The 25,334-nt window shown below is 43.8% G+C and overlaps 1 protein-coding gene across 2 annotated transcripts; it reads right to left on the bottom strand.

The window, feature by feature from the left end:
• Positions 1 to 616: 616 nt before the first annotated feature.
• On the bottom strand, positions 617 to 24,744 carry EIF4EBP2 (eukaryotic translation initiation factor 4E binding protein 2). 2 transcript variants are annotated; one of them, XM_030862491.3, is made up of 4 exons: positions 24,272 to 24,744; positions 8,939 to 9,124; positions 7,309 to 7,383; positions 617 to 952 (listed from the first exon to the last, which is right to left on the bottom strand). In XM_030862491.3, the coding sequence occupies exons 1-3, from the start codon at positions 24,414 to 24,416 to the stop codon at positions 7,352 to 7,354; spliced, it is 363 nt and encodes a 120-aa protein (XP_030718351.1). In that variant the 5' UTR covers positions 24,417 to 24,744; the 3' UTR covers positions 617 to 952; positions 7,309 to 7,351. The 2 variants fall into 2 exon arrangements, with proteins under 2 accessions (XP_030718351.1, XP_069899923.1); XM_070043822.1 differs by lacking the exon at positions 617 to 952 and having other exon boundaries at positions 993 to 7,383; positions 24,272 to 24,741.
• Positions 24,745 to 25,334: the final 590 nt, after the last annotated feature.

Here is a 25,334-nt window from a genome sequence, read left to right on the forward strand (position 1 = left end):
GGTTAATCTCCATCATGTAGTCTCCCCTTTTACTAGCAGTAAAAGCCTTATCCCTCTATCCTAAATTGCCTTTCAAGTCGATACCCTATTTGCCTTTGGGGCAAAGTAAAGGATATATGAAATGGCTTTCAAGATTATCTTCCCTTGAAGAGATTATTTCATCCTTCTAGGGGTCACACAAGCCTGCTCCACTCCCAAACTTGCACATTCTGGGGAAGAGCAGACCCAGTTGACCCACCTCTATTGGTCACACCAACTGAGCTGTAATTGAGCTCTTGACATACCAGCCACTGGGCTAAGTGCTTGCCATGATCCCACCTGAGCCCACAGTCACCCAGGTAAGACCTACTTCTTAACTTAACCCTATTTTAGAGAAGGACACCAAAGGTTACAGAGACTGGGAATCCTGTCGGAGAGAATGTGACTGCTACGAAGTGGTACAGAAGGAATTCAAGCCTGTCTCACTCCAAAGCCTGTGCTCTAAACCTCTACGCTGTTTTGTTCTGTGGACCTGTTTACATGGTCCACAGGATTCTTGAAAGGACAGGATTCTTGCTCTCAGTACTAATATGTGAGCCTCACTGGACTAATAATAGCAAGGAATGTGATGCTCACGCAGCAGAGTCTAGTTTATTTTCAGACATCAGATATGATGGATTTCTAACAAGTGCTCCTGAGAGGCAGAGGCAGCCCTCGTCAGGAAAGCTGTTGTCTGGGCTTCCTCCAGGCTGGTACCTAAAGAAGGGCCTTCTTGGGTGCATCCAGCCCCAGCATGTACGTGTTCACTTCCAAGCTCCTTAGGGAAGGGACACATCACCTCCTGGCACATACAGGGCCAGATGGACAAAGTGCTCCGTAAATGTTGAGAGGAACTGACACATGAAGTGGCCAACTGCCTTTGCCCATCTTCCTCACCAGGCAAGATGCCCAAAATGTGTCAACAGGATTTCACCTGAAATTTAAAAAAAAAAAAAAAATTAAAAACACCAAGGTGATACTCAAGATCTTTATTGATTCAAGTGTAACAGCAACCGTTGGTGAGAATTTAACTTTCCCCCTAATTTCCAAACACTTGCTGGTTTGGAAGGACAGTTAGAAAAACAAGAAACAAAAACCTGATCACGGAGTCACACAGGACTGCCTCAGGACTGCGTGGTGCCCTCTGTTCTCCATCCACGACAGTGAAATGGACAGGCCGGGTAAGGGGATACCCACATTAAGGGAGACGAAGGGAAGACCAAGGAAAGTACTGGCAGTCTCTGTTTTTCCATTCAGAATGGATGGAACTGGGCCACTGGTGGCACAACGACAGGGAAGAACATTTTTTTTTTAATATATAAAAAACATTTTAAAGATGCTTAAAATGGACATCCGAAAAACGTGAGTGTCCTCTGGGCTCTCCAAGACACCCTCTTTAAGGTTCGCCCCTGGGTAGCAGAGGGTCTCCTCACCCAGGTGGCAAGAGATGGGCTCCATCTCCAGGCGAAGGAAAGGCACTGGCTCACAGTCCTCAGTGATTGGAACACACACCAGGAGCAGGATGCCTCACCACACAGCTTGCCCCTCATCTCTCGTGTTACTCCCCCACTCTCCTGGTTTCAAGTAAAAATGACCCTTGGCCTGGGCTTGGGTTTTTTGTTTTGTTTTAAAGATCAAGATGGAGACGAAGGGGGTACATTGGGGCAAGAACGGATATTCTGTGCTAGATTCATGCAATCTCAGGTGTTCAGGAATTTGGGGTTTAAGCACCAGCAAGAGCTCCCTTTGGAAATTTCAACGTGGCCAAATGATTATCAAGCACTGCAGCATCTCTCTGCCAGCCTCCCACTCTTAGAAAGGTGGCAGAGAGAGAGTTTAAATACCCCAGGAATGTGTTTCATCTCAGTACTATTTTCCATTGGGGATCCAGACAGTATGGTCTGCCAGGGCTGCAGGCAGAGGAAGCAAAGAGAAACCACAGATCATCTGAACAGGGACTTGAAATACTTCTCCTAAATCTAAGCTTTGCCAAAAGGTGTCAACTTCCAGGACCAGCCCAGAGAAAGAAATGTAAATGACAGAGGGTGGGAAAGGTGACAGTAATGACTGTATCAACCATCCTTAGTCTTCAATCAGACATGTCCGTGAGCAAGCCTCAGGGAAACGCCAATACTCAACTGGAAAAACATGACTAGAACAGGAAACGCCCCTGGGGTATAAGCATTCTAAAGAATTGTGACCCGACTGCCTCAAGATCTGATGTCATCTTTTAACAAAAGCTGGGAGAGAGGTAAAGCGGTGGGGATAGTAATGGGTGGTAACTACGCCCCCTTTCAAAGTCCAGACAGAAATTGCCCTCCCAAGGAAACAACGCTTCTTTTTTGTTTTTTTTGACAACGCTTCTTTAAAACAAATACTACCCCCTCCTAGATATCATGGGCAGCTAAGAGATTGGGTTTCGCAGATTAATAAATAGCTCCCCTTATCATGTAGTCCAGAAACATGATAAGGGGAAGTTTTGACCCAGAGAGAAAAGCACCGGGCCTCCCTTCTGGAGGGGAACGTAAAGGGCTGAGGGCCCAGGCTTCAAGCAGCCAAGATACATGATACCCCTAAGGTCTGACAGACCCAGAGAGCTGGTAACCCAAACAGCAAAAATAGAAGACCACCTATTTTGACTCCACCTCAAAATCAGACGGAAAAAAATTCACTTGAAGGTGCTTTGAAGATGAGTTCGTTAATTCTGGAAGAAGTACCTTTTTCTTTTTTTTTTTTTATAGCTGCCTCAGCAGCAATGCTTTTTTATTCAAGCATACTCTAAAGCAAGCAGGGCTATAGATAAAATGCTGGGAAGAGTTGGAGCATAAATCCAAACAAGAATTTGCATCCTTAAGATGTCTGAAATCTCTAAAAACTTGGCACAGGTGCCAGAAACACATAGCAGACATTCACTAAACACGTGTTGAACTGACAAGCTTCATCTAAGTTTTTCTTCAGGGTGAAGACAGCACTGGTTCTCTTTAAGAACCCGTTTCCATCAGGAAGCCCAGGATGAGGTGGGCACGCAGAGTTAACCTGCAGTGGATTTAAAGAACAATAAAGCACAGACAGACATTTCTAATTCCCAGATGTTCCCTACTTATTGAGAAGTGGCTTCCTGAGTGACAGACCTGGCTCAAGTCTGCTTCAGCTGGTGTAGTTTGTGACAGCAGGTGCCAAGCATCGACTCTGGTGGGGACCTGGCTTCCGGATGCGCTCAGCTATGTCACCCTGAATCAGAACGGTTAGCTTTCCTCAGCCCAGTAACCCAAAATGTAATTCAAGTTTGCTCCCTTTGCTTAACAGCCCTGACTCCAATTAAGTCCATTTGAGTGGCTCAAATAGAAGGATCCAATTCCCTTTGTCAATTCCTGGCTAAAGGAGATACCGAGCAAGCAGTATTGAGTCTTAGATACCAAGCCAAGGACTTACAAAGAAGCAACCTTGGGCTGCTGGCAGTATACGCCAGGCAAATGTATAGATACATTCTCCTGGGAATTGCCATTTCTTGCCTCCCCTCTTAAAACTGGCAGTAGCCGTGGGGAGAGAATCCGTTTTTCATCTGTTTGTCGATGCACATCTTAAGAGAACTGTTTTCAGTAACAACACCTCTCTCAGTATATCATCTACTTTAAACCTACCCCCTCTTGTTGACCTGGTTTCATTCTCTATTGGGGGCGAGGTGGTTTTAAAGTACACCCAAAATTCTTTGATACCGCTCCATGCAGTAGGTGGGGTGTAACTCCCCTCCCCTTGAGTGTAGGCTGGCTTAGTGGCTTGCTTCTAAGGAACGGAATAGGAAGGCGTGATGACGTGTGCTTTCGGAGACTGTCATAAAAGGCACTGCAGATTCCTCCTTGCCCTCTTTCTCTGGGATCACTTGCTCAGGGGGAGCCAGCTGCCATGCTGTGAGGACACTCATGCTGCCCTAAAAAGAGATCCACACAGAAAGACACTGAGGCATTTTGCCAACAGCCACAAAGAAAGCTCAGAAGTGGATTCTCAAGCCCCAGGTGACTGCAGACCCCACTAACATCTTGACTGCAACTTCCTATGACCCTGTGCCAGACCCATCATGTGAAGCTGCTTCCCAGGTCCCAACCACAGAAACTGACAGATAATGTTTGCTCTTTTAAGATGTTAAGTTTTGGGGTAATGTGTTAAACAGCAATAGATAACTAACGCAGATGGAAGGACAAAACTCTTGGCTTGGAAGCTAGAAGCCAGCTTCTCTACACTGTGGTCTTGAGAACACAATAGCTATTTCAACAGAATATGAGGAAGTGGTGAACTTAATGCACCACACTACGAAGGAGGTAGAATCATGACAATGCATGTCTCCTGCTGGAATTTGGACAAGGTCATTTCTCACCGACATGGATTGTCCCCAGAAGTACAGAAACATGGTTTTCTCCTAAGAAGAAAAGTACAAATAATCAATAAGATTTTAAGAACCGCCTAAATCAAATGCTACCCTAAGGGGGTTCCCTTTCCAGGAAAAAGCCCAGAGAGATTATTCATTTAGGGCTTCAACTGTGAGATTCCTTCCAAACATACAGGAGTAAACCACCTACTGGATTCTGGCTTGCCCTGAAAATGATTCTATGAGGCATGGCACAAAGGTGTCATCTGTTGGAAGTTCATCTATTGCCTTGTGAAATTATCTTTGAAATGCCGATTTATGGAGGCCAAAGTATCTCTAGTAGCAGTGGCCTCCAGGAAGGAATTGCACCAAGCAGTATGGAGGTCGTTACAGAGATGGCTAAAGGATTGGGAAGCTGCTATATTATACAGCTGACACTCCCAAGAAGTACTAGAAATATGGCCTCTGATTAGGGGGCCACATGCAGCAATTCCTCAAGTGAGCAAACAAGGGGAACATGGCATCTTAAGACTACTCAAGCTGGCATGTTTTAAATTCACTCCCCGTCTTTCAGTGAGGAAGCCGAGTTTTCATGTGCAGCAGTAAAGAGCAAACAAGGGCACGTGCTTCTGCTGACAGCCCGACTACTCGCTGTAGTGGAGTCAGATTCCAGAGGATGCCCAGGCCGGGCCCTGAGGAGGATGAAAGCGTCACTCCCAAAGAATCAAGCTCCCAGGGGACAATGAGGTCCTGAGCAAGCTTCTCATGCAAATTACCAATGCACCTTAAGTTGTTCCAAGAGTATGTAAAGTGAAATTTGGAGTTTAATTAAAATCAAAACAGAGATACATTAAAAAGCAAACAAAAAATACTTTTCCATTCATCAATTTTTGAGACTGAAAGCATCTCCAAAACTGGAGATCCAGCTTATTCCTGAGAGACATCAACCATCACAAAAGGTTTCACTTTTTGAACTCTTCACATTTTGTAGCAGAAAACAGAACAAAGTTCCTCAGACACCCTTCCTTCTTTCTGTCTAAAATGTATTCGCAAACAGGGTCTCTTCATAGTTCAAAAGAAAAACAGCTTTCTATCTTAGCCAAGTGGCCTGTTACTCTCACCCTGGGATCTGATCTCTTAATAAGAGGGTTCAGGGCACCAAATCCAACCAGAAATTCCCAGGACACCAGTGGCTATTTTACTTGTCTTTCTATGAGGAGAGTCACTCTCCCAGGATTACTGGGCCAGTCAATAGTCAGGACAACGGGATGGGGGATGAAGCAGCAAAGGGTAAGGGAAAAGAATGAGGTTCCATGAACAACCCAGGGAAGGCAGAAGGGTCCAGTTTCACAATCCACCCACTTACAAACTCCAAACATGCACACCCAAAACTAGAGCGAGAAGGAAAGAGCTCGTAAGGGACGAGGGAAGACGAGGGATGGTGACGTGGAACAGCAGACTCGCCTACGGACAATCCTCACCCTCCTAACACTGGAAGATGTGTAATTAAAAAGTTGCTGTTCAAAATTGTACTGAAAACATATCTAAAAATAGGTCTGTACTCATCTTAAAAATAAAAGGTCACTCCTCAGTTAAGAGGAGTGACAGATATTATCAGATACCGACACTTGAGGTATCCCGGATGTACATTTGAAAAATGGCCTGGCAGAGATAAGGGAGGGAAGGAAGGAAGGAGGGAGGGAGGGAGTGAAAGACGGGGAAATTCAGAGTACCATGGGAAAGATAGAAAAGCGGAAGGAACGCATTTTTAAGCCCATGCTTATCTATCTCAGCAGCCAAACAAAGCAGGTCCACAGAGGAAAGAAGTTCAGCTCTTTTCTAAGAGCGTTTCTGAAAGTCAACTTCAAACTCAAAAATCACAGACAACAAGTAGCACAATGCTCACTGGACTGAAAAACAAGGACTACTGAGCCTGGGTACTCAAACAGTTCAATGTCTTCCGAGGTCATTCCTGGGTATCATCCTGTAGAGGACTATTGGGTTGGCCAAAAAGTTCGATCTGGTTTTTCTGTAACATCTTATGGAAAAACCAGAACGAACTTTTTGGTCAACCCAATACATCGGGCCTTATCCAAAGAGCCTCCGGGACCTGCTCTGGGAGCAGGAGAAATCACGTGGATAGCTCAGAGTACAAAAGGATTGCAAGCAACAAGATGCAAGCAGGGAGGGGTGGGAAAAGGGGAGGAAAAAGAACAACTGGTGACCGAAGACCCCCTTCCGATGTAGAGTTAAGAAATGTTTGCACAATTGTGATAAGTAAACAAATGGGAAGATGAACTATAATACTAAAGACAGAAGACATTCCTCCCAGAGGAAGGAGGGGAAGTGGACCTCAAAACAGTGCCCCAGGGTAATGCTACCAGAGATGTACAAACAGCGTTCGGTCCCCAAGGACAAACACCTCAAGGTAAAAGAGAAAGCAGCTCTCTTCCTGTTTACTATTTCCATCCAAGGGTTTTCAAGACCCCAAACTCAGACTTTTGCAGCACTGAAACATGAGCAAGACAGGGAGGAGAGACAGAGGGTAAGAACAGGAATGATGTTCCTCCATATCACTTCCCCAGACCTCCATATCACTTCCCCAGACTTCCCAGCCAGCCAATTATTGGTAGGTTGATATTTGATTTGGGATTAAAAAAAAATGGGGGGAAGGGGGAACCAGAGGTTAACTGTTTTCGTCTGTGGGCTGCTTAGTTCTACAGAAATATGCGAAGGGCCTTCAATCTAACTGTCTAACTGGGAAGGGGAACAGGAAATAGGGAGAAGAAATAGTCAGATGCAGCTCATCTTTGCATCCTTTGGCACCCGGAGAAGGAGCAGGGGAGCAGGAGACTGCAGCAGGGATTGCTGGGACTGCCTCTTCTGTCTCTGCATTGTTGATCATATTGGCCAAATCAGGTACACACATGTCTCAGTGTTGCCGCTTTTCTTCTGATCCTCGCAGGACAGTCAGATGTCCATCTCAAACTGAGCATCATCTCCTGGTTAGAATGAAGAACAGGAAAAGTTAAGCATGAAGAGGTAAAGAAAAACAGTCTTAACTATAATTCCCTTTGCACAAAGGTCAAAAAGGAATTCAAACTGTCCCATTCCCTGCAGCCTTGAAACAACTATTCTGCTTTGCTTTGGCTAGTCTTTTTAATCTGGGGGAAAAACAAGAATGGCAGTCAAATCACCCACAGGGAGGAGCAATTGGGGGAAAGGATACAAGTGAAAACTTTCTGAGTGTCCCTTTGTCCAGAGGTTGACCAAACGGGAGCTCCTGGGGAGCACCTGGCCATCTATCAAGTCAGCACATTCTTCTGGAGGCTCTGAACTTTGGCCTTGCTCTGAATCGACACTTTGTCCATTAAAAACTCATTTGGAATTTGAGGAGGCAGAATGCTGGCTCGTGTAAAAGGGTCATGGAGTGCAATCCAAGGTGTACTTCAGGAGCTGGCCATTTCCACAGACACAGAGAGGACTTATTAATAAACGTGTGTGTGTGAGTATGGGGGAGTATTTACTGAAATATTATAGGCAGTCCTGGAAAACGGGGTGAAAAACCATACTGCTTTTCCCTACACCAGGGGTCCCCAACCCCCCAGCCACGGACTGGTACTGTGGGCAAGAAGCTTCATCTCTATTTACAGCCGCTCCCCATTGCTCGCATTACCGCCTGAGCTCTGCCTCCTGTCAGATCAGCTGCAGCATTAGATTCTCACAGGAGTGTGAACCCTACTGTGAACTGCGCACGCGAGGGATCTAGGTTGCGCGCTCCTTATTAGAATCTAATGCCTGAAGATCTGAGGTGGAGCTGAGGCAGTGATGCTAGCTCTGGGGAGCGGCTGCAAATACAGATTATCATTAGCAGAGAGGTCTGACTGCACAGAGACCATAATAAATCAACTGCTTGCAGACTCATATCAAAACCCTATCAGTGAGGGGCAAGTGAAAACGAGCTCAGGGCTCCCACTGATTCTGCATTATGATTGAGTTGTATAATTATTTCATTACATATTACAGTGTAATAATAATAGAAATAAAGCACACAATAAATGTAATGCACTTGAATCATCCCAAAACCATCCCAGTCCATGGAAAAATCGTCTTCCACAAAACTGGTCCCTGGTGCCAAAAAGGTTGGGGACCGCTGCTCTACACCACAAAAATGACGTTCTTCTTGTAAGAAGCAAGGTCTGTTTCTTGAGGGTGATGGAAATGGGAGCTATTAAATTGTTTTGTTTCTCTGTGTGTGTGTTACCCTTAGTCCAACAAAGCCCAGGTTCAAGGAGTCCTCTTTGGGATTTACCATTCCCTGATTTTGGATTCTTCCTCACCCCCCAACCCCCACCTATATTAGATCCGGTTATGGTTTAGAACTCAGGGTTTTCAGAACAATTCAATAAGCCTTGGTGAGGGGAGTGTGGGGAACCTTAGAGACATATGACTGAATATTAGTTATAAGTGAAGCATCAACATTTTTTCAACCCACAGCAGACTGACATTTGAATCCCAGGGCTACCCTCTTGGTCCCTAATACCAGCATTCTCTTACCAACTGCATGCTTCCTGTCATGATTGTTCAAGTTGTTCAAATTGTTTACTTCTATTTTGGAGTCTTCAATTAAGGTGCCGGGGCTGGTGACTCCTGGGATATTGGGCAGGTGGCAGGGCGGGGTCTGAGCCATGGGAGAGTTGCGACGATCCAACAGAAACTTTCGATCATAAATGATTCGAGTTCCTGGAAAACAGCGTTTAAAGAAGACAGAAGTTTTGTATCCTGTTTCAAATACAATTTTAGGACAAGGAAAGTAGAAATTTACCTTCACTTTCCTTGCTTTGAAAAATAAGAACTTAGTAACAATTCAAAAAGGCAGGACTTCCCTGGTGGCGCACTGGTTAAGAATCTGCCTGCCAATGCAGGGGACACAGGTTCGATCCCAGGTCCAGGAAGATCCCACATGCCGCGGAGCAACTAAGCCTGTGCACCACAACTACTGAGCCTGCGAGCCACAACTGCTGAGCCTATGTGCTGCAACTACTGAAGCCCGCTTACTCTAGGACCCATGTGCCGCAACTACTGAGCCCACGTGCCACTACTGAAGCCCGCACACCTAGAGCCCGTGCTCTGCAACAAGAGAAGCCACTGCAAATGAGAAGCGCACGCACCACAACGAAGAGTAGCCCCTGCTCGCCACAACTAGAGTAAAGCCCGCATGCAGCAACGAAGACCCAATGCAGCCAAAGAAAACAAACAAACAAACAAAAAGGTAGCTGAAATTATGAGGAATGAATCATTCTGGAAAGCAGAAAACTTAGTTCAATTTTCGAAAAATGAATAATTTGAACTATTTTGGATGGAAATTTTTCTAATACAGATTTTAAAACTTTTTACCACCTTAAACTGAAAACCAACCCTTTCTTGATGAATCCGGTTGATTATTATGAAACTCATTTATTATACTATGTTGTGACATAGGAAGTCTCAGGGCCTATTCAGTTGGTGCTCTGTATTTTCCTTATACTGAATAGGATTCAGATAGCCAGGTTGTGCTTATGGCCCTCCCCACCATGGTTTCCTTGTCTCCTCCCTCACTGTTTGGCTAAGAACCATCTTTTGTCCATGTCTTAGTTTGGTTGCCCTAACCAAATACCACATTTTGGGTGTGTTACACAGAAATGTATTTCCTTACAGTTCTTTCTCATTGTGTCCTGCCACGGGGGAGAGGGGAGCAAGCTCTCTGGTGTCTCTTTTGGGACACTAATCCTATTGTGAGAGCCCCACCCTCAGGACTTCATCTAAACCGAATTACCTCCCAAGGCCCTATCTCTAAATATCATCACATTGTGGGGGTCAGTGCTTCAATATATGAATGGGGGGGGAGCACAATTCAGTCTACAGTACACCCTTTACACCCATTCTAACTTGATACATCTAATCTGTTGGGTTTGGAAACTGGTGATCTGCTTATTTTAACACTATGTAAAATACGAGCAAGTAGGCTGGGAAGGCGCCTGATGGTTTTCCAATGAACAAAGGGAAGGAGCTTTAGTGGATGGATTTTGTTGTGTCACCTCCACTTTTGTCCATGGCTAGGTTTCAGAAGGGTGAGATTTCACCGTGAGATGTTCTTACTAATATTCACGTTGCAAGTCGGAACAAGATTATTCTCACTTCTGTAGTACAATAAGCTTGGAAACTGAGGTGAGGTGGTGAAAAAAAAGCACAGGATAAAAGCAAGCTTTCTATTTCTAAATTATATATTAACAACAACATAAACATTAAAGAATTATAATTGAACCAAGTAGGAAATAAGTAGTAGAAATTCTACCTAAATGTGTCAGATATAAGAGAAACTTTGAAGAATTCCTGTGACTTTGCAGGGGCAATAAAATACATTTTTTAACTTCTTTGGGATATAATTCATGTACAATTCATTCAAAGTGTATAATTCAATAGTTTTTAGTATATTCATAGAATTGTGCAATCATCACCACAATCTTTTTTTTTTTTTTTTTGGCTGTGCCATGAGGCTTTCAGGATCTTAGTTCCCCGACCAGGAATTGAACCTGGGCCACAGCAGTGAAAGCGCCGGGTCCTAACCACTGGACCCCCAGGGAATTCCCATCACAAACTATTTTAGAACACTGTCATCATCCCCAAGATAACCCATATACATTTAGCAGTCCCTCCCCACGTTTTGCCAACCTCTCCAGCCTAGGCAACCACTGATCTGTTTTCTGTCTCTATAGATTTGCCTATTCTAGACATTTCATAAAATACAATCAAGCAATATGTGTCCGTTTATGACTGCTTCTTTCACTTGCAGGTTTTTAAGATTCATTCACGTTTAGCATTTATCAGTACAGTTGACCCTTGAACAATGCAAGTTTGAACTGTTTTTCAACAGGAAGTATTGCAGTACTATATGGTCAGTGTTGGTTGAATCCATGGAGGAAGAGAGCCAACTACAGGTTACACTTGGATTAACCCCCACGTTGTTCAAGGATCAACTGCACTTAATTTCTTTGTATTGCCAAATAATATTCCATTGTATGTATAAATCACATTTTATCAATTAACCAGCTGATGGACATCTGGGTTGTTTCCACTTTGAATAATGCTGCTATAAACATTCACGTAGGGAGTTCCCTGGGGGCGCAGCGGTTAAGAATCCTGCCAATGCAGGGGACACGGGTTCGAGCCTTGGTCGGGAAAGACCCCACACGCCGTGGAGCAATTAAGCCCGTGCGCCACAACTACTGAGCCACGCACGTAGAGCCCGTGCTCCACAACGAGAAGCCACCGCAATGAGAAGCCCGTGCACCGCAACGAAGAGTAGCCCCCGCTCGACGCAACTAGAGAAAGCCCGCGCGCAGCAATGAAGACCCAATGCAGCCAAAAATTAATTAATTAAAAAAAAAAATCAATTGGCCGTAATTGTGAGGGTTTATTTCTGGACTTCCACTGATCTATGTGTATCCTTATGGCAGTAATACACGGTCTTGATTTGTAACAACTTCTGAAATCAGGAAGTGTGAGTCTTCTAACTTTTTCTTTTTCAAGATTGCTTGGGCTATTTTAGGTCTCTTAAAGATCCATATATGAATTTTACAGTCAGCCTGTCAACTTCGGCAAAGAAGCCAGCTGGGATTTTGATGGGGATTGTGCTGAATATACAGATAAATTTGGGGAGTAGTGCCATCTTAACAACATTAAATCTTCTGATTCATGAACATGGATTGTCTATTTATATAGGTCCTCTTTCTTTCAACAATGTTATGTAGTTTCCACAGTATATGTTTTGTGCTTTTTTTGTTAAATTTATACCTATGTATTTTATCATTTTTATGCTATTTTAAATGGAATTATTTTATTTCATTTTTGGATTGTTTATTGAAAGTATACAGAAACACAATTGGTTTTTGTATACTAATCTTGTTTCTTTCAGCCTTACTAATAAACTCACTTGTTTTAATAGTTTAGTGGATTTTTAAGGTACATTTGGTTTCAAATGCACACAAAATAAACAATTCAGAAGAGAAGACACCCTGAAGAACTAGGATCTTAACTGATGCTGTTAATGTTCTTAAATATGGCCAGGGAAAATATGGGTACAAAACCACGGTATTTTAAGTGTTTGAATTTTAGATCACTGCAAGCTGAAAAAATTAACTGTAGCAGATACAGAGCAAAAAAAAGGGAATTAACATGTGACTAAGGATTCTGTGGTGTAACTGAAAAGCATTTGACATTCAAAAACCAAAACTATTAAAAGAAAAACATTAAGACCTGACTATGAATAAAATGCCAGGGGAAAAAACCCTTTATATTTCCTTTTTTAGATATTGTGTTTACTGTGAAATTATATGAATTCCAAGACAATTAAAAACCTAATATTCAGGGTCTCTTATACATGTGCATAGACACATTTTCTGAAGCAAGAACTTCCAATAATTCAAATTTCGACTGCCGGCCACATTTATGTCAGCCCAATTCAACATCAACCAATGCATCCACAACTAACTAGAGAAAAGTTAACCATAAATTCCTAAAGAAGGTTAAAAAAATCCATAGCTTGCATATAACACAATATTAAAATGGAGCATGATTTTAATAAATTGATGGAGTGTTAAAAAAAGAATCTATCTGACATTGACAGTGGAAACTTTTTCTGTCCAGTGAGTGTTCCATTTCCTTTTCTATGAAAATCATCATACTCCTTGGTTTTATATTGAAAAGTTACAAAATTCATAGTATCGTATATGCTATTTATTGACTTTCAATGTTTACAATCAAACCATAATAAATGTGAATTATCATAGTTAAGGAAGAGTATGTAAATATTACAGACCTTGATATTGTAAAAAATAATGGAAAGGCAGACCTACCAGGGAAGTAGAGGCAGGACAGGTAGATAGTATAATCTCATATGGTGGAGAGTTAAAACTAACAGATTGAAACACAAGAGGTTTAACTACAGTATTTACAGTTTTAAAGGTAACTACCCAGAAGAACCCAAAACAATAAAACAATCTACAAAAATTGGTAAATGGAGAGAGGAGGGAAAATGAGAGGATAGAAAGTAATGAAAGTGTCCTATATGCCTCATTTTCATAATAGGGAGTCAACAGTATCATCCAATGTTAAGAAATCAAGAAATTGTGGTATACGTATATTATTTACAGTAACAGTGGTGTAACCAATAAAATCACTATAAACAGAAACTGTTAAAAGCAGTAGTCTCTTAGCATTTCTGCATTTTATGTGCTTCTGTTCAATTTTTCTTTTTCTATTTTGTTTTTAACACTTGCATATATTACTTTAGTCTTCATGTTTGGATTTCAAAACAAATAGGAATCTTTAGATCTAGGTCAACATTAGATATCTATAAACATTCTTCATCCCTTGGTGACCACTTTTTCGGATAAATCTAATACCCTGACCCAGCATTTTCTAAATGCTACATTCCTAGGAAAACATGAGAGTAAAACTGAGTCCCTTTGATGGAGAACAGAGAGGAGGAAAAAAAAGGCTCTATCTTTTGATCTAAAAACTAGTGGTTTTCAAATGGCAAGGAACAAGAGGGTGAATGAAGAAGGCCCAAAATTATGCTTGTGAAGATGGTTAGTACACAAACAAGGTCATTCAAGCCTAAGGGCCTCTTTCAAGACCAAGTAGCTTAGTTTAAATGATAATTAATGCATATATTAAGCTATATACACCCAAGAAACTGTATAACCTGAAATAAAACCACCTAGACAAAGTCCACTGTAACATGGTTAACTGACAGGGTAGTAGTTACTTTACTTTTGCAGGGTCCTGACCATAAAACTGTTTTTAACTAAGGCTGCTTCCAAAATTAGAATTAAGCATCCACTCATGCAAATAGACACTTCAGAAAAAGAAACAATAAGTAACTTGCCCAAATTGAAAAGCTTGAATAGCTGGTGACAAAACCCTCCAAGAAGGCTGAGATGAACCTACACCCTCCTAACAATATCCTAGGCAAGAAGGGAGAGTGTAGGGTCAAATAGGGCTTCCCGCAGGGGACTTCAGCCATCAAAGAGGAAAATCTTTCTCAGAAAAGCGTTAGTGGTCTTCCCACTTACAATCCTTAGGCCAGAACTGGGTCAGATGCCCGCCAGCCCAGACACTGGGGAAGCCACAGAGTAGTCAGGGTGCATCTTCTGGGACTTGGCACACTACCACTTTAAAAAAATGAGGGAATGTGGGGTAGCACGGAAAAAGTGAACGGCTGTTGGGCTGGAAACCAATAGAGTCAGTCACGTCACGTCTGTATTTAATATTTACCTAAATTTAAATCCTCATCTTCCACAGTAGGAAACTGTTAATATCTAAAACTGAGAAATAGCATTAAATCATGTTATTCAGAAATCCAGAGGTAAACGCTAGAAGAAATGGCTGAAAGAGTTTAAAATGGTTTCTCTGGGGAGTGGAACTGGAGATGAGATGGGGCATGAGAATGTTGCTTTTTGTTATTAGCCTAATACTATATGACTTTTAAACTTTACTTTCATGGTTACAAAAAATAAATGTAAAAGAAAAATAAAAGGGTGATTGCATGAATACTGAAGGCATTTTGCTAAGTCAAACAAGTCAGTCACAAAAGACAAATATTTTATGACCCCACGAGTATGAGGGACCTGGACTAGTCAAATTCATAGAGACAGAACATAGAACGATGGTTGCCAGTGGCTGGAGGTGGGCAGGTAATGGGGAGTTATTGTTTAATGGGTATGAAGTTTCAGTTTGGGAAGATGAAAGAAGTCCTAGAGATGGATGGTGGTGATGGTTGCACAACAATGTGAATGTACTTAATCATGGAACATGATTAAAATTATCATGGTTAAAATGGTCAATTTTATGTTATGTATATTTTCCAATAAGAAATATATATGATTTCAGACTTCTAGCCTCCAGAAATGTAACAGAATAAATTTGTTGCTTAAAGAACCCCCCACCATCAAATTTTTTTTTAAGACCAAGAGAAAGTGTTAAAAAAAAAAAGCAAACCCCATTATAAGGTATCGGGGAAAAAAATGACTCAAAAATAATTTGCAAATATACATACATACATAACAGACTGACACTAAAGCCATGAGGAAGAAGGTATCCTTCAAATCTAGAAATGAAAACAACAACATCAACAACAAAACACTTGGCAAGTAACCTCAGTATTCCATTAGAAATTCCTGACATTCTCCATCTATGCCTCATGTAAGGGCCCACCAAGAGATCAGAAACAGATACAAGATGAACAAGCAGCAAGTGTTTCCAATACACTCAGAAAGGTAGTCTGCCGCTTTCCCTCTTTCCTCCCAAGCCCATCTCCCCCAATAATAAGGGAAAATAAGAAGTGAAAATACAGAAAGGACTTACAAATACAGTGGTTTTCTTTGCTTTTTATTATTCCAGCTTAAGAGGGTGATTAACAAGGCCTGTGTTTGATTGACTGTGTTAGAGAACATTCTTCAATGAACTACAGTTTTAAACATCTGTTCTTCATGGAGGCTCTGGATGAAAGGACAGACTCCTAAAAGCTCTATGCCAGATAACCCAGAGGAGGCTAAAAGCTGCCTAACCCAGTATCCTCCAGGGAAGTTGATGGTGGCCAAACCACATTTACTGTGTACAACCAGCAAATCCCTAAAATGCTAATAAAACCATGAGAGGGACAATTTTTACATCAAAAAAAGGCACAATTGGAGCCAGAGTGTATTATAACTTAGTATGGCTAAATAATTATGGCAAACGGAAGACTTCCAAGGTTTGTGAAAAGCCAATCCTTATGGTCCTTTGATTAACTCCAATAAAGATTTCCAAGATATTAATGTCAAAGGATGGCTCCCTGCTCAATCACGTAGGACACTGCCATAGCAGAACACAAACCTAGGCTGAAAGGGAAGTTGATAATGACCATCTTCCTATGCGGAAGGTCCAGCGCTTAGAAGAGGCTTTAGACAGCATCTGGCAGAAGGCTGTCATTTTACAGATGGAGAAACTAGCATCCAAAGAAAGATCACACAGTGACACAGGAGCCAGGAGACCGACACAAATAAGCAAGGTACTCTAAGCAAATCGGGCTCTCTTGAGTCTTGGTTGCAAAATGATCTGAAACAAATGACCTTTTTAGTTAGTACCAGGTCCAAAGTGGTATACAAACCACAAACTAATCTCAAATAAATGCCGACTGATTTTAAGTCTATCAAAATGAAGTACATCAAATATGTCCACGTCTGTTTGGGCTTGAACATTCATCTTGAAATAAATTTTCTCAAGAAATGCCTGGCTCTGATTCCAGGAAAATGCTGGTTGGATCTGCCAGACTGTTGACTGCATCCTGGATCAATTCTTTGGATTAGATTTCACAGACGTTGTGGTTCAGCCTCTGTAATGCTAATAATTAATGAAGGTTCGCTCACTGCTTTGGTATGGGGAAAGCACTCAGATTCAAGCCTGGCTTTCATTCCCACTTCTTGTTTTCCTCCCAAGTTCACTCCTCTTGAGCACTTAAAAAATAAAAATAAAAACAATGCATATATACATATCAATGTCTTCTACTTTTACTCATAGTGAGGAACTCATCAATAAAGTTCATAAGAGGCAAAGAAGCCTACTGGAGATCACTGGTCTAGGTCACTTTTTTTCAGTGCTGCTTCTTCATAATGGTTCTAGGAATTTATCAGACCAGAGAGTGGTTTCATTTCAATGTAAAAGCAGCCCGGCTCTAACATAAACATTCTCTGGTAATGAGATGAGCACCTTTCTCAAGCTCAAAGGATTAATTATGACATCTTAAAATGAACCACAAGCCTCTCAAACTTTCTGATAGGTACCTCTTAGAACCTAGAGAGCAATGGTCTATCTTCACCAGTGCTCACTTCTGCTATAAACAGCAGGCCATTTCTAAAAAAATTAAAATTGAATGAGGTATTACACTGATACTAAAACCAGACAAAGATACCACAAGAAAAATACAGACTAATATCCCTTATGAATATAGATGCAAAAATTCTCAACCATTAGCAAACTGAATTCAGCAACATAGATAAAAAGGATTATATTCCATGACCAAATGGCACTTATCCCATGAATGCAAGGCTGGTTCAACATCTAAAAATAATTAACATAATACATCATACCAATAGAATAAAAAACAAAAATCACATGATCATCCCAATAGATGCAACATATATATATATACATACACACACACACACACACACACACACACGCACGCACGCATTTGACAAAACCCAACACCCTTTCATAATAAAAACATTCAACAGACTAGGAATAAAAGGGAACCTCCTGAATCTGATAAAGAGTATCTACGAAAAACCACAGCTACCATCTTACCTAACGATGAAAGACTGGAGGTTTTCCCCTAATATTGAGAACAAGTCAAGGGAATCTGTTGTCACTCTCTTGCCATTTTTGCTCAACACTGTACTAAAGGTTCCAGTTCTAGCCAGGGCAATTAGGCAAGAAAAACAAAACAAAATGGGGCACCTAGATTGGTAAGAAAGAAGTAAAACTATCTCTATGCACAGGCAACTGTGATCTTGTATATAGATAATCCCAAGGAATCTATAAGAATTGAATTGTATTTTTCAGTTAATTGATCCTTGCTTGTTAAGGATTTTACTTTTAAAAACTACTCAATGAAATGAACAGCTTCAGTTTGTCGGGGCATTTGTCCTAAGGATCTGAAAGATCATTTATTCAGATATAAACACTCATAAATTTCTGAGCTTCTGGCTTCAAACTGTAGCCTGAGTATCAGGTGAAGAGGTCCTTTAAAAATGAGCCACACATCAGATAGATAGCTGCTGGGTGTTATAACACAGGTTTTAAGGGATCTTTGCAAAACAAAGTTCTGTGATAGACAAATTTGAAAATGGTAGCCGAGGCCTTACCTATTCAATAAGTTGAATGACAGCAAGTTTCAACTGACTTTTGTTTTATTATAAATAGATAAGCAAAAATCTTTTTTTTTAAAAAAAACTTTTGTTTATTTATTTTTGGCTGCATTGTGTCTTCATTGCTGCGCAAGGGCTTTCTCTAGCTGCAGCGAGCAGGGGCTACTCTTCGTCACAGTGTGCGGGCTTCTCATTGTGGTGGCTTCTCTTGTTGCGGAGCACGGGCTCTAGGCACGTGGGCTCAGTAGTTGTGGCTCATGGGCTCTAGAGCACAGGTTCAGTAGTTGTGGCACATGGGCTTAGCTGCTCCGCAGCATGTGGGATCTTCCTGGATCAGGGCTCGAACCCATGTCTCCTGCAATGGCAGGCGGATTCTTAACCACTGTGCCACCTGGGAAGTCCCGCACATTAATCTGTTCATCGAAACACTTGGGAGCCAAGAAAAAGATCTATCCTTCACCAACAAACTACTGTCCTGCTCAGGCTCTCTTCCTCTCCAACCAGATGAACTAGCTTTCCCACATTAACTTTACCTTGTCTGATCTGCAAATCTTTTTTTTTTCTCATCACAGCCTTTACTTTACTGCTGATTGGCAGTGAAGCATCTCCTACAACGTTATTTACTACTGTAGCTATTTGAGTTCCAAAAATTATTTTGGCTGATTCCATACAAAAATAAAAAACCTTACATTCCTTAGTCATTAGTTATGAGATGTCCACACACCAAAATATTTTTTTGTCCATACAAATCCATGAAGCCTGAATATTATTCAAGACAATATCGAAAAATTGAAAGGACTTGACCTGCAAATCTTTACACTGTCTCCAAACCATGCAAGACCCCTCCCACAAAATCATCTTTAAGACTCCAGTCCTCACAAGGTCTTTGCACCAGGGAACAACCCTGGTAGTGCCAATTTACAGACTCATCACGTTCCACCCTTCCCGGTTCACACACAGGCCTCCGGAGAGCAGAAGGGAGTGGTGCACTATCAGCCTGGACGAGCTCGAGCTCTGTCTTCCCTCGTCAGGCTGTGACTGACGTGGAGCAGGCAGAGGCACTCCCCTCCACACATCACGCTGCTATATGCCTTGCGGCTGAGGGCTGCTGCCTTCCCAGGCTCAGAATTCAGTCCCTCATCAGCAAACATGCACCCAACACAAAACTGAGCTACATCTTCTAGTACATGCTTTGGCAGCTGACGAATATGAGACTACAGCCAAATCTGCTCCGGAATGACAACACATGTTAATTTTTGTTACTCTGAGATAAGTAAATGCCATCTTCCTCTAACACAAGGCAAAGTGACTGGACAACTTTCAACATGTTTTTCACACACTTCTCACATGTAATCATGAAGTCCTTTGGTTAATAACTGAAACGAGAGAGCCAAATAAGTACTCTTGCTGGTTCAGAAGTTTTGGCCTAGAATAAACTCAGCCCAAGGTCATTGAATTAGAAATTTTATAACAGTGAGAAACTGGCCTTCCTTCCCCATATCTACACAGAGCTCTATTCATTTCTCCCAAGAAAAGAATCAGATTAACACTCAGGACTCCCCCCAAATACTCTTACTTTATTATGGCTCACTCCAAGTGGATTCTTTTCCCTTCTTCCTGTCTTCTCCTTTATCCCCAGACCCTTCCAATGGCCTTCAGTGAACCAATCAATCACAGCAACTCTCCAGCTGGCAGAGAGGAAGCACAGAGTATGAACAAGATTTCAGACCATCATAGTTAGTTCCCCTCTGGTGCTCTTGTTATGGCAACAGCATACTTTTCCACAGCTGATGAGGATGTTATGCAGGAAAAGAAAGGCAAAAAGAAAGGCTCAAAGAGGTCTCTGTGTTTCTGCTCACTCCCCAGAGCACAACCCTCCCACAGGGAGACAGTTCAGAACTTAAAAAAAATAAGATAACAAAAAGAATCGCATTAGCTAGCATTCCAGAGGTAGAAGAGTCTTTTTAAATGTTTGTAAACCTCCTTTCCTAGGAAAATACACATCTTAAGACAAGAGAGGAAAAAACTGGACTAGGTATCAGGACACTAAATTTGCGACTACCCACTGACATTTATTAGCTGTATGACACTAACAAGTTACTTAATTTCTCTCAGTTACAGAATGAAAGCATTAGGTTCCTTCTTAATGTCACAAAAGTGAAGGAGACTTCAGTAACTTTACCTTTCATTGAGGCCAGAAGCAGCTTCTCAAAGTTAGAAACGAACGTCATTCATCCCCATTCCTCCACAGGCAGATAAAACAAAATAAAATCCAAGGGCATTTTGAATTTACTCAAAAATTTTACTCTTCCTTAATAATGAGAAAATGTACACTTCTAAAAATACGAGAAATACAGCAAGTATGTTTTCACCCAACTCTCATTTTCCAAACCACAGGAATGCAATTTTGAGAAACCTTTTCAAGGGTAAGCTGTATCCTCTGTGGGGAGAGATGGTAAGTTCACTGTGCTGTGAATGTCCTTGCCCAGTCTGATCATTTAGGACATTCAGCACATCAACTGTTATCCTGGAATGCTCTGACATGTGTATGACACTCCAGAAAGTTTCCAGAAGTTTGAGACAGAAAACTCTAATCCCCTTCCTTCCTACTAAATAGATTTTTCAATACAAGCCTTCTATCGCTTTTCTAAATGTTTTCAAGTCTGAAATATATAAGTTAGCACTTGACTCTTTAAAAGTTTTTGTTTTAGAACTAAAAAGCTTTTCCACCCCTAACCCCCACCAAGATTTTAAGACCACTGAGAGCAAAGACTGCATTTCCTACTTTTGTCTGTAGTCCCCTTTTCTGCAAAGCACTTCGCTAGACCCACAAAACTCACTTAAGGTACCTAACCGGATTAATTCAGGTGCCTAGAGGTGACCAAATAACAACCCTGGTTCAGGGAAGGAAAATTACATGAGAGGAGAGAGGGAAATGTAACAAAATAGATGAACAAACCATCAGAAAATTGGAAATTTTCCAAAGCGGGGGGAAAACTAAATCAGTAAGTACTGAACATCTAGGCAGCACTGAGTTAATTGCTATAAAATAGTGATTAAATCCAATCACAACAGTGCTATATCTTATAAACACATTATGTAAGTCTTTGTGTTAAAAATTTAAAGATGACAATGTGCTCTACCAATAAATATTGGCTCAATATAAGAGATGAGCTAAGATGACAAGTATTTAAAACAGAAATTAAAAACTGTAGAAACCGGGACTTCCCTGGTGGCACAGTGGTTAAGAATCTGCCTGCCGATGCAGGGGACACGGGTTCGTGCCCTGGTCCAGCAAGATCCCACATGCCGCGGAGCGGCTAGGCCCGTGAGCCATGGCTGCCGAGCCTGCTCGTCCAGAGCCTGTGCTCCACAACGGGAGAGGCCGCAACAGTGAGAGGCCCGTGTACCGCAAAAAAAAGAATCCGCCTGTCAATGCAGGGGACACGGGCTCGAGCCCTGATCCAGGAAGATCCCACATGCTGCGGAGCAACTAAGCCCGTGCGCCACAACTACTGAGTCTGTGCTCTAGAGCCCGCACGCCACAACTACTGAAGCCCGTGTGCCTAGAGCCTGTGCTCCGCAGCAAGAGAAGCCACCGCAATGAGAAGCCCGTGCACCGCAACGAAGAGTAGCCCCTGCTCACCGCAACTAGAGAAAGCCTTCCCGCAGCAGCAAAGACCCAACACAGCCAATAAATATATTAATTTAAAAAAAGAAGTGTAGAATCTGGAGACAGGGTCAGTGATATTTGAGAAAGAAGCAGTGTCTATGTACACAGAGAGGCAGGATAAATGAATCAGTATTTCTGGCAGAATCTTTCCAAGCACTGTAGGAACTAATCCAGACTATGAGACAGGCTTCTATCTTTTTTTTTTTTTTGTGGTACGCGGGCCTCTCACTGTTGTGGCCTCTCCCGTTGCGGAGCACAGGCTCCGGACGCGCAGGCTCAGCGGCCATGGCTCACGGGCCCAGCCGCTCTGTGGCATGTGGGATCTTCCCGGACCAGGGCACGAACCCGTGTCCCCTGCATCGGCAGGCGGACTCTCAACCACTTTGCCACCAGGGAAGCCCCAGGCTTCTATCTTTAAAGTACGCCTAAAGACTATACCCTTACTTTAAAAGCATTGTAGCTTGGCTGTCTGAAATATGCCAAAAAGGGTGTCCCTGTGGCTCTTCCTTCAGGGGAATAATGATTAATATACAGCTAAAAGTTTAGTTCCTTCCTCAAAGAAATAATATCTGAGTGCAGTTGCTACTATGACATAAGTTCTGAACTGCTGGAAGCACAGGCATTACGGAATTCACAAAGAATTCTGGAAGAAGTTATAAATCTCTGTCCATCACCTTGGAAAACAGTATCCATTTCCTAAAAGCTGTCAGTTCAAGTTCAAGACAACCCTATCTGGAGCAGATTCTGATCTGCCAAAATCTTTCACGATTAAAAGGCCAGAAGATTTCAGCATGTTCAGGGTCTGGCCTTTAACAGATCAGGTGAGGAGGGAGGTTTCTCCAATGAGGTAAGCCACCTCACTAGAAACTCCACTCCTCTGCAAAGTTATAACGTCCTTAAGCCCAGTTCTCTACACTTATTGATGAACTTCTCCTGCCTGGGTCATTTAAAAGTCTTCCAAGGCAGCCACCCCACCCCTAGAGTGGCCTGGCTGGATTCCTCTGTAGAGCTCTCTCCTAGATTTTTATCCCCTGTTGGCAACGTCTTCTTACTCTACCGCCTTGCTATTGTGCAACCGATTAAAGGATCGCCCAGGCCTAACTGCAGGGGATTGGTTGTAGTACAACTGGTGAGCCCAGCCCACAAGAACGAAGCTAGCAATCTTGCAGACTGCAGGGGCTGCCAGCAAAGTCCCAACCCTCTAGCCAGAGGCCGTCACCAAAAGGCAAAGTTACGAAGTTAAAAATGAAGCACCATTCCCTTCATAATGTCCTTCAAGATCGCAGTCCAGTCTCCTCCCTCTGGAGAAAAGCCCAGTGAGGGGAAAGACAACCTTTGAGCTCCCTTTTCCCGTGACCAATTAATTCAACGCTCTTCACCTCTACCCCAGTGTTCTTCCTTGTAAACAGTTTCTGGTCGTACTTTGAAAAGCAGTGTTCAGAAACCCCGCTCTGCATTGCCCCTTCCCCAGGATCAAGCAAGCCCCCCAGCAAGGGTGCCCTGCTTGACAACGCCCTCTTCGATCTACCTCCAAAGGCGGCGCCGCCAAAACTCTACCCTCAAGGCTGCCAGCGCTCTACCCTCAACACTATTACTTGAGCACTATTTTATCACTCCTCCTCCAGCCTGGGGACTCCCCCCACCCGCGGGGCCTGGTCCAGCAAAGTAAACAATGCTGTCAAAGCAGGATAACACTGGGCGAGGCTTCCAAACTCCGCATTCCAGCCTTCTCCTGGTGTTCTAAAAGCAGCTAAACAAGTCATCGCAGCGTCCCAGGAGCGACTTACTCTCCCCAACTTCCTTTCTACAAAGGCCCGGGAGACGGCTCCAAAATCAAGCGTCAATGTGCACAACTACACAATATGTAAGAGGCAGAGGTAATGCGGAGTGAGTGCAGGGCCAAGTGTAGACGAATTTGCCCCGGAGCAGGAGGAGAGGGGGCAGAAAACTGGGCAGAGTGCGTAAACCTGCCACGAGGCGGGAACAAGGGCTTTTTTTCGCTACAGGAGAGCCACTTCCCAGAGTGGGCACGCACTGAATCGAGCTGCAGGCGAGAGAGAACGCGAAGTTAAGGTTCCCGAAAGCTGTCTCACGGGGGCTTTGGTGGGGCTGCGGCGGAGCCGGGGTGGCCGGAGCGGCCAGCGTGGACACGCCCTGAGTTAAAGGATCGTGGCGGGAAACTGAGGGGACACCGCGGAGGCTGGCGCGGACGCGCTCGGGAGCCGGCTCCAGGCTCGGGTGAGGGCCGCGCGGGCGGCCGGCGCTCACCTCCCGGCGTGGTGGAGAAGAGCGTCCCCCCGGGCGTGGTGCAATAGTCATGAGGTAGCTGCGCGGCGTCGCTGATGGGCACGGTGCGGGTGGGGATGGCGCGGCTCTGGCTGGGCTGGTGGCCGTTGCCGGCGGACGAGGACATGGCTCTGGACGCGGGCTCTCGGGCTTTGTCCGGCGGGTGGGCAGGCGGGCGGGCGGGCGGCGGCGGCGGCTGGGGGCCCGGGCTGCTTCGGCTGCTCCGGCGGGCGGAAGGGCGGGCGGAGCTCGGCGCGCTCCGCTCGCTCCTCGCTCGCTTCCTCTCGTTCCCTTGTCCCGCTCCGCTCCCGCCGCCGCCCTCTCAGCCGCCGCCGCCGCCGCCGCCCGTTCCTCCGGCCTCCGCCAGCAGCCTCAGCAGCAGCAGTAGCAGCAGCAGCAGCAGCGGCAGCAGCGGCAGCAGCGGCGACGACGACGACGACCGGAAGCGGGCGAAGGCGGGAGCCAGAGAGAGCTCGGGCTAGCTGGTCTGCCGGATGTGACGTTACGAGGGGCGGGTGCTGTGCGACGAGGCGGGGCTGCTGATGGGCCGGGGCTTAAGCCCTGAGGGCTGGGCGCGAGTCGGGCAGAACCTACGCCAAGTGTTTGTCAGCAGCGCGTCGGTGGGCACGGAAAACTTGCGTGTTTTTTGTTTGTTTTTTGCGGTACGCGGGCCTCTCACTGCTGTGGCCTCTCGCGTTGCAGAGCACAGGCTCAGCGGCCATGGCTCACGGGCCCAGCCGCTCCGTGGCATGTGGGATCTTCCCGGAATGAGGCACGAACCCGTGTCCCTTGCATCGGCAGGCGGACTCTCAACCACTGCGCGGCCAGGGAAGCCCGCGTGTTTTTTTTTTTTTTAATTGTCAATCAACACTACTTTCCTTGAGCCGACTTCTGTTTCCTAAACCATCTAAACAAAAGTGTTATTTTACTTTTAATTGCTCAATATTAAAATAAGCAATGCATGCATTTATTAAAAAACACAGCAGAAAGGTTTACGATGTCACCTTTCCCAGTTTCCCAATTCCCCTTTCGAGGGTGAACCACT

The sequence above is a fragment of the Globicephala melas genome, chromosome 16, assembly GCF_963455315.2.
Source record: "Globicephala melas chromosome 16, mGloMel1.2, whole genome shotgun sequence".
NCBI lineage: Eukaryota > Metazoa > Chordata > Mammalia > Artiodactyla > Delphinidae > Globicephala > Globicephala melas.

What these genes read in the sequence shown, in the direction of transcription:
- EIF4EBP2 (XM_030862491.3), bottom strand. Translation starts at nt 24,416, where the DNA reads ATGTCCTCGTCCGCCGGCAACGGCCACCAGCCCAGCCAGAGCCGCGCC. An exon ending in CTTCTCCACCACGCCGGGAG is followed by an intron (nt 9,125 to 24,271) that starts GTGAGCGCCGGC and finishes GCTGTTTTCCAG; the next exon opens with GAACTCGAATCATTTATGAT. An exon ending in TGACAGGAAGCATGCAGTTG is followed by an intron (nt 7,384 to 8,938) that starts GTAAGAGAATGC and finishes CATTCTAACCAG; the next exon opens with GAGATGATGCTCAGTTTGAG.